We start from the raw sequence: 10,046 nt of genomic DNA on the forward strand, positions 1-10,046 counted from the left end.
ACGAGTAGACAGCATGCCCTTAAGAGGGGCTAGAGCCTTCGCAGAATGGGACATAGATTTTGTTGGACCGATACAACCACCTGCTTATAGAACCCAAGCTCATTATATCATTGTAGCTATGGACTATTTGACCAAGTGGGCCCAGGCTAAAGCGACTCAAAAGAATGATGCCAAAACCACTGCTGCATTCTTATATGAGTATGTATTCACGAGATATGGACTACCAATAGAGATTGACAGTGATCGGGGAACTCATTTCCTCAATGAGGTAATAGAGTATTTGCTTAATGAGTTTATGGTCATCCATAATAAATCAGCTCCCTATCAGCCACAAGCAAACGAACAAGTTGAGCATATGAATAAAATTCTTACCTCGGTACTGACCAAAGTGGTTAGTTCAGGAGGGACAAACTGGGAAATGAACCTCCATGCTGCTCTATGGGCTTATCGAGTTTCATTCAAAACAGCTCTAAATGCTACACAGTTTAACCTTGTTTATGGTCTTGAGGCCATACTGCCATAGAATTTCTATTGCCGACATTAAGGGTAGCACAGAATCTTGAATGGACTGGACATGAATTGTCAAAAAGACTTGAAGATTTGAAAAAGCTAGACGAGCAAAGACTAACTGCTGTAGCTCATATCTATGCACAAAAGCGGAAACAAAAACAGTTTTTTGATTCCCACTTAATCACAAAAATCTTCAAAAAAGGGGACTTATTTCTAATCTACTCCCTTAAGCAAGTTTAAGAAAAAGAAAAATGGACCATTTATCATTGAAGATGTATCTCCAAGTGGAGCAGTAAAATTGTCCACCCTAGATGGTGAACCAATGGCTAATTGGATTAGTGGATGTCGTTTAAAGAAATACAATTTGCCACTAACCAATGAATTGCTCGAGAGAATGCATGCCGCCGAACAAAGGAAGATCAAGCAACAACAGATTATTGATGAATCCCAAGAGGAAGCTAGAATTCGGGTACTCAAGCGCAAAGCTGCTCTCAAGAATCAACAGATATCGATTCTCATCAACACTAGAAATCGATGATCGACGATGGGAATTACCTAAAGATGCAGTTTCAACAGATGACGAATGGTTAGATGGAATGGATCTGCACATCAAAGTACAACTCAACAATCATAGCACCAATGCTTTGGTAGATAGAGGAGCTAGAGTGAATGCAGTCAGTTATTCCACATACAAGAAGGCAACAAGTCAAGCATTGACAACAGGAATAGCGACAATCAAAGGATGCAACAAGAATCCAACTATAACATTGGGAGTAATCAACTTGAACGTGGTAGTACATGGATGTTCATGTCCTCATCAATTTGTATGCTTGCCAGATGAACACATGAATGAGACGATGATTCTTGGAATTCCCTGGATGCGTACATACAAAGCAATACCAGATTGGGATACGAATCAACTAAAGCTATCACCTAAAGGAGGGCAAATCATTGTTCTGATTGCACCAAGCAAGAAAGAATGAAAAATAAGTAATCAGTAGACCAATCCACGAAGCCAATCTTCTCCATCCCCTCGACAATCAAATGCTACATGTAGCATGCAAGGAGTTAGGCAGATTTGGGTACCAAAAGCACAGCTTAAGGATAAACCGATTCAGCTCTGGGTGCCTAAAACTTCACCAAAGAAACAAAAGCAGCTTCCATGGATTCGAACACAGATTCGAGCATCTCCGAGCAAGGAACCTAACATGAAAAGGGTTTGGAAGAAAAAGGATCACTTATCTTCTTCACAAACCGCGAAACGAATCAAGCAGTGGCGAGTTAAGTCTCAACAGACTCCACCACACCAAGCAGCACCAAGCCGACCGAATTGCCAATGGAGAGAAAAAGTTCGACAACAATCGAAAGTGCGCACTCACACCCTTGTGAGACTAAAAAATAAATATGTAGTTTTGTAATACGTACACAAATAAGGCAACCAAAAGTTTCCTGATAGAGGGTAATATCTACAAGATCTCTAGCATCATGCAGGCTTAACTTCAAACATGTTTTCGTAGGAGTTGAAATTGGTTTACAATCATCAAGTTCTAATTTGCTCAACAAAGTTTGCACATAATTTTTTTGACAAAACCACAAGGCTGCACTATATATACTTCCTCATACAAGTCACCATTCAAGAAAGTAACTTTAATGTCCAACTAATGTACATCCCATCCAAACTATGTAAGAAATGTGGAACAAAATAGGATCTTATAGCAAGGAGAGTAGAGAGGGATACAATGCGAAGTAGATTAGTACTTCGCATCGTATCCCTCTCTATTACAAAGATTTAGATTAGCACTATTACAAAGTGATGGTGTCATCCGTCCATGTGTTCTCAAGGTAGAACAGCTTAGATAGCGATATATACAACTAGAGAAAGTAGACAACAATACAAGGGGTTGATTATCCTTCAATACGAATGCCAGAGTTCATGCTGATGGCCTCCTTATATAGATCTATAAAGAAGCTGCTATAGCCTACCGTCTCTCATGAGAGACAGTTGTCCATGTGCCCATGTGTAGTCGTCCATGTGGCCAACTAGAAATTGTCCACCGATTGTTAAATGCCGTCCATCTGCCACCAGCCAAAGACCATCGACCATCAGCCATTGACTATCGACCATCGGCTGGCCATTTTTCAATCACTCATTAGGAGAAATATGAAACCCAAAAGGGCCCTTTAGGGTCAAAGATGATTCTGGAATATACTCTCTACACAAATGATAATGGGCTTGTGGCCACGGTCCCACCAATTTTTGCATTTTTTGAATGGCCATAACTTGAGCATTTTAACTTCAAATGTTTTAGACAATGGTTTATTTGGAGCACATTGTTGAGCTCTTTCCATAGATATGCTACATGATATAGTTTTGAGGTACATAGACATGGGATATCCATGCCCCCCCCCTTTTATATCCTATTGTTAACTGAAATTTGATTCTTACAAGGCCCGTTTGAGGTTCATATTTCTCCTATTGTTTTTTTACCTCCGTCCAACCAAGATAGGAATTATTTGGGTATGAATTTTTAGTTTTCCAACAAGTGGTTTCTTACTACAATATGGGGGCCTTACAAATTGTGCAACATACATTATGGTGGGCAAAACTAATAGATGGGCATTGCAAGTATACTATAATAAAGTAATCTATCAATACAAAAATAAAACAAACAGTAGGCATACGACAAATGGAAGAAAACATTTCTTCATAATAAATTCCCTTTTGTTGAGCATAACCTTTTGCAATTAGCCTTCATTTTTAGCGATTAGTACTACCATCTGGCTTACGTTTTAGCTTATGAACCCACTTTGTATCAATGGGCTTCTTGCAAGAAGGCAAGTCACATGAAGATCAAGTATTGTTCTTCATAAGTGCACCATATTTATCTTACATAGTAGTCAGGCAATTCTTTGAATTTTGAGCTTCATCAAACATAAGGTGTGTTGCAAATGGAGGGCGCCCCCTTATCCCCAACTTAATTGATGTTCAGAAAATTTCCTGATTTAAGGAAACGATAAAGGGTGTATGGGGCTACCTTATGGAGCGGGCCTTCTTAGGCCTCCCAGAGAGAGAGAAGAAGAAGAAGAAGAAGAAGAAGAAGAGAATTTTATCTCCGTAGGAAACTATCCTAAGAGACCTTAAACATCTATGAGAGAGAGAGAGAGAGAGAGAAAAGAAGAGGAAGATTCTCTTCACGTCGTAGGAAACTATCTGAAGAGACCTTATCCGATGAGGAGAGTTGAACTCAAGACCTGTTATGCAAGAGGGAAATGGCATAACCAATCTACCACACTAGAGAGAGAGAGAGAGAGAGAGAGAGAGAGAGGGGAGAAAGAGAGTAAGTGAGTGAGTGCAGAAACTTTTTCCCCGGGCTTTGCACAGAGGCATCAGAGGGAGAGAGAGCCTGAGATCAAATTTGTAACCCGGAGATTCACTGCCCATGTTTTGTGTATGTGAGCTGAATAGCCTCTTCCTATGCAAATTCATGTGAGGTGCCGGGAGCAGCACGGCAATCATGGCGGATTGACCTGTAAGGGCTTCTCCAAGCTATCAAGTTGCAACAGCACAGACCCGAAGTAAAGGTTCCATCCCCAATTCCAGGACATATAGATGTAGACAACCCTATCAAAGTCAACCATGTCATTACAAAGAATGCAAATTGCAATCATAAGCAGCAACCTCAGAACACGCCTCTGCAGATCGCATGAGATGCAAATCGCATAGAACCAGTCTCTGAAAGCCAATGTGGCTCAATGCTGCAAGGAGACATATACAACTACGTATGTATGAGCATGATATACATCTGATGTACAAAGGATCATACAGATAACTCGTGTCTAAACTCATCTCTTGGTGGGTAATGTACCCATCTGTATCTGTATGCACATCACACAAAAGGAATGCTAGAAGAATGTGTTGGGAAAGAATGCTTAAAACCGACTTCTCAATGCTCACAATCCTGGTACGACGTCGCCACTGAATGTCTGGAAGGAATGACCCTACATGAAATGCATAGTGTGGTTGAATATTCAGGAAAACAATGATAGAATGCATCACAAGCCTTGGACAGCCTCGAGGAATGAGAGAAAGAACTGGCCTCCATCGGTGCTCAGTCAAAGGATCAGTTTCCTCTCGGAAAGTTGTACCAGCCCGTGATCCTTTGGCGCAATGGTTGGAGTGTACACAAGCTCATCCTGACCCAGCGTTGGAACACGTGTGAACTCCACCATGCTTGTAAACAATGCAGTAAAGAGTGTCAGCTGGCTTTTCGCATAGCGCTGCCCCAGACATTGATGAGGGCCTGCACCAAACACAAGCCAGTTGCGCTTGTACCTTTGATCTTCCAGCCTCTCTGGCGAAAACCGATCTGGATCGAATGTATGCGGGTCTGTAAAACCTTGGAAAGAGGACTCCAACAAGGAAGGAAACACTATGCTGCCCTTTGGGATTGTGTACGTGTCCGTGATACGGATGTCGACACCTGCAATATGAGGAACTAGTGTTGCAGGAGGCCTATATCTTAGTACTTCTTTGACAACCATTGCTGTGTATTTCATATTGCGGAGCTTTTCTGGGCTGAAGGGTGCAGAGAACATGCTCTGCTCTGCCCTTACCTTTTCAAGCACTTTCGGATGGGATTCAAGCAGTGTCACAGCCCATACCAAACTTGAAGTGGATGCATCTTGCGCCGCAAACAAAAAATCAAAGACATGATGTCCTATTTCTTTGTCGGAACTGTGAGGAGGAGGGGCCAGATGTGCATCCTCAGCTTCCTTGATTTCCCTTATAATTTCCTTGGTCCAAAAATCCAACAGGCACTCGGGCTCCTCACCTTGACTCATCCTCTTCTTGCTTTGCCGCGCACATTCTGTGAGTACCAAAACTAGTCGGCTTACAGCATGCTTTGCCTTGTTATACATACACCCAGGAAAGTCCAATGGAAGTGCCATGACACCATTATTGAAGGTGGTATAATCCCTTGTAAACTGCTCTTTCATATCTGGTGTCAAATAAGGTCCTGCAAATACATTCTGGGATGTCTCAAGGTTCAGATCTCTGCATAGGATACGAAGAGTGAGAGGCATACTGCTACTTCCGGAAAAAGCCAGCCACCTTTCAATGTGAGCTCTAATGGTTCTCTCTTGTATCATGATGTAAGTTTCTAGAGCTTTGTGAGTAAACAACGGTGCAAGCCGTCGGCGAAGGTTCTTGTGCGCCTCACCAAGCATGAAAATAAGATTGATGTCACCAAAAAGCTTGCTACCAAATGGATGGCCTATAAGGTGGAAACCATCAGACTTGACATTGGAGAACACTCTCTGCGAAAGCTCGGAGTCCCTGATGAAGACGATGAATTTCCCAAAAATGAAATTGCATGAAAGGCCAGAACTTTTGGCCAGCAAAGCCTGATCCTCCCAATACTTAGTAGGTTCCCGAACCAAGCTTAAAGCCGTACCAAGAAATGGAAACACGAAGAGCGGCCCTGGAAGATGCTGTTTCTTGAATAAATACACTATCTGTTGTACAACAGCACAGCCCAAAAATAAGCAGATGGCTAAGAATCCGAACTCTGTTGCGTCCATTCCTGAAAGACAAGAGGTACAACCGTAAACGAATGCTTTATTTCTCAATGAAATAAGCAGCAAGCTATCTAAGGCAAAAAAGTTTTAACTCCTACGAATATGAGTTCCACATTGATTTCTAATGCGTCACAGCATCTAATATGAAGACTCCTACGAATATGAGTTCCGCATTGATTTCTAATGCATCACAGCATCTAATATGAAAAGCTGACAAAGCACTTCACACATGCAACCACATTCGGTACCAACGACGTATGAACCCATACACAACCAAATGTTCTTAAATCAAAACTCTCAAGACATCGTTGGGTCTTACTACTACTGATCAGCCTACAAAGAAAGGGGAACCAACCCTTGACTACAATCTCTAGCCCAAATGTGCCACAAAATACACACAAAATTTTCCAGCTGTTGGGTAATCAAGTCCCGACTCCAGAGCACTTCTTGTTAATGCCAACCATTGAACACACTCAGGCAAGCCAAGGGCATTTCTTCACACATATGTTACAAAGGACAGAGCAAGAATGTACTCTCAGACTAGCTCTACTGGAGGAAATCACAGATTCATGTACCTGTAAGCTATCGTAGTTAAGCTTTTTTATGGCTTAATTATTAACTTCAGTAAAATTGATAATTGCGAGGAGTCATGTCAAAATTGAAAGACGCATTTGGAAGTGCATGTGTTGAGTCCCATGTCTAGGATAGATATTCGGGCAAAGCTTTCACCACTACTAAACTTGGAGACAAGGGATTTCTACTACCAACCAAGGGCTGTCAGGCAGAAGATAATTAGGTCCACTCATCTCCTCTACAAACACCTTGCTGCCTAAATCTGATGTTTCTACACCAGAGAAACATAAAAGATGAGCCATAATATGTTTTCCACGAGAAGAGAAAAAAAGCAGCTGCTAACGGATTATCTTTGAAGAGATAATCCGTGTTACTGTTTATACAACTGCCTCCTGTTCGGAAACGGCCAATTAATTAATTGCCTTTGCCTTGATTTCCCGACCAACAGACAACATTCAATCATGAAATCACACAGCAAATGAGTCACATTTGGTGGATGGATGCTGATGACGCTGCTTTTGTTATACAATTTTCTGACTTTTCCTGATGACTATGTCCATTGATGAGGTGAGGACCTCAGGTTTCTCCAGAGAGGCTGTTGGAACCAATTTCTATCAGGATTGTCTGTGATAACGATTCCATGTTTCCCAGCAGGGAGGAAAGACATATGATTCAGCCCAATGTCAAGCTATTTGGCCATGCAGACAATGTTTGTCCGCAGAGTGCATGCTGATCCTCAACGAAAGCAAGGATGCAGGAAAGGTGTGGAAACCAAAGAGAGATGGTGTCATGAGTGTGCTCAAATACAGAGGCATGCCTCTGCCATAGCGCTGTAGCGTGTCATTGAATGCAGACGCAATGCCCAAGAATGCCCACCAACAAAGAAGAAAAACAAGCGAAGAAAGCAGCTTCTCCACGCATCTGTGCAAGGACGGGACAGGTTCTAAAGGGAACACACAAGCTGTTCTGTGAGTGCAAGAAAACCAACATGCACGTTCGACAAGCAGAAAGAGTTTACAATTTACCAGTGGAGAGAGAAGAGAAAGGGCGATGGAAATGGCAATGGCGATGGCGGTCTGACTCTGAGAGCGGGAGAAACAGGAATCCTCAGCGAGGGAGCGCCTCGAAGGAGAAAACGGGGGCCTTGGCCTTTGAGCACACAGACAGACCAGATTGGCAGATTGCGGGCTATCGATCTATCTGTAGGCCTACACATTCACGTTGAAATTCAAAGCCTCGAGAAGTTCACAATGGCCCGCTCTACAACAAGACTTCACATTGCGGGTCATACAATGACATACATACACACACAAACAAGTTGACCCATCCAAAGAAAACATGCTGAGCCAATGGCTTACCCTCTCTTTGCATATGCAATCTTATACACAAGAAGATCTAGAAACATTCTCATGTAGGAAAACGAAGTCTTTTTCAATGTTTTTCATACAATGCATAACATCATGAGCTTTTCCTCCACGAGGCACCACATACCTAGCTAGGTACGATTGGGGGCACGGGACCGCCAGCTCGATGAAAACGGAGTCTTTTTCAATGTTTTTCATACAATGCATAACATCATGAGCTTCTCCTCGAGAGGCACCACATACCTAGCTAGGCACGATTGGGGGCAGGGGACCGCCATCATGAGCTTCTCCTCAAGAGGCACCGCATACCTAGCTTCTCCTCAAGAGGCACCGCATACCTAGCTAGGTACGATTGGGGGCGGTCCCCTGCCCCCAATCGTACCTAGCTAGGTATGCGGTGCCTCCCTCACAGAAGCTCATGATGTTGCGGTAAGTCACAATGTAGGAATTATTGTGAGAATTTGTCCAAAAACTTCTTGTATTAGCGTAGTTGTCTCTCTCAGCATCCCACCTTTATAAGCGTTGGCCTTGCTTCCCACCTTACTCCATGCATTGCTCCATGACACAAGGCAACTTTGATTCACACCATTGCGACAACAACTCAATCAATTGTTTGAGCATCTACCCCCTCTCGTCAAACATTTAACGTTCCAGGGACGAAATCCATTACATTTTACTAATCGAACTCATTGGCTCGTTATCGTACAACACTAGGAGAAGTTTCTTAAATAACAAACAAATTAGTCAGCTAATTTAGCTTTATATTTTCCATCAAGGTTTGTGTGTTAAGATGGTGGTTTTCAAAACCTTTGCCAACAAAAAAAATTAATAACATTTTATTGCCAATTTGACCATTCGATTGATACATGAACTTGCTCAATTGATTAAGCTTTATACTTACTCAATTGACCATTGACATCCACAGTTTTGGCTTGCATCTTTGTCTCTAATAGGACCATCACTGTAAATTGATACATGTTTGATGATTCCACATTAGTTGTAGTTGTTGCTGAGGACATTGCCTTCAGAGCTTATCGCATTCGTGTCCAAGATTACTACTACTCAAGACTTAGATTCCATGTTACTTCTTCATCAAGATTGTGTGTAAAGTTAGATCAATTCCATAAGGATTGTTTACCCTTGCCTATCGACATCCATGCACATATTATGTTGAGATCATTCGAACTATAAGTGATGACCCAAAAGAATCCGATAACATGTTCGAAACAATGTGCGGTAAAGGTTTTCCTTCGTTTAGGGAGTGGTTCATAGTTATTATTACTTTTTGAGATAAATGTGCCTCATGCATAGTCACACGTTGTTTGTCTCATATGCAATTCTGCAAGGCCTTTTGTAACTATACCCATTTTGGCGTAGTTGCCTCAAGAGCTGCGCACATGAGAATTTGGTTGCAGGAAAATTTGCATAGCTTGGAATTCACGAGGGAACCGCCAGGGCCACTTCACTCACATGCTTGCCCCATCTGCATCAAACCCGCTCTTTCTCTCTCTCTCTTTTGCTTTGTAGCTAGTTGAGCCGTAGCGGCAAATTACATGTTTTGTCCTACTTATAAGGGTTTGACGCAATGGCTTGAAGATTCTTGCCAACTCTGGGTTTTTTGCCGCAACGATCAGTTTTCAATTACATGTGCGCACCCTTTCAGTAAATTTGTTTCTGTTTTTGCAATTCCCACATTATGTTGTATCCGTAAGATCTTACTAATAATTGTGCTTCGCAAGACCACAACATTATCGAGAGTGGATTGAAATATCAATTTAGTTGAAAACAAACAGGGTAAGAACAATAATGACGAGTAAGAAATACAATTAAATATTTTAAACTAGTATATGACCCGCGCGTTGCCGCGGCTACATGTGCGTTAATTGTAACAACCATTGTTCTCCTTCCCTTCACAGAGAGAGACAATGTGGGAAAATGCCTATGATTCTCATGTGAGCTTTTATAGCTCTTTAATACACTTGTGCATCAACCGCCACTATAACTACTTTCTAGATGACA

The 10,046-nt window shown here is 42.0% G+C and overlaps 1 protein-coding gene across 1 annotated transcript; it reads right to left on the reverse strand.

The window, feature by feature from the left end:
• Positions 1-4,119: 4,119 nt before the first annotated feature.
• Positions 4,120-7,983, reverse strand: LOC147459295 (cytochrome P450 710A1-like). The gene is made up of 2 exons (XM_086510590.1): positions 7,689-7,983; positions 4,120-6,095 (listed from the first exon to the last, which is right to left on the reverse strand). The coding sequence occupies exon 2, from the start codon at positions 6,091-6,093 to the stop codon at positions 4,624-4,626; it is 1,470 nt and encodes a 489-aa protein (XP_086366716.1). The 5' UTR covers positions 6,094-6,095; positions 7,689-7,983; the 3' UTR covers positions 4,120-4,623.
• Between the last annotated feature and the right edge of the window lie 2,063 nt (positions 7,984-10,046).

Source organism: Adiantum capillus-veneris, chromosome 4 (assembly GCF_014529385.1).
Source record: "Adiantum capillus-veneris isolate H3 chromosome 4, ASM1452938v2, whole genome shotgun sequence".
In the NCBI taxonomy this organism is placed as follows: Eukaryota; Viridiplantae; Streptophyta; class Polypodiopsida; order Polypodiales; family Pteridaceae; genus Adiantum; species Adiantum capillus-veneris.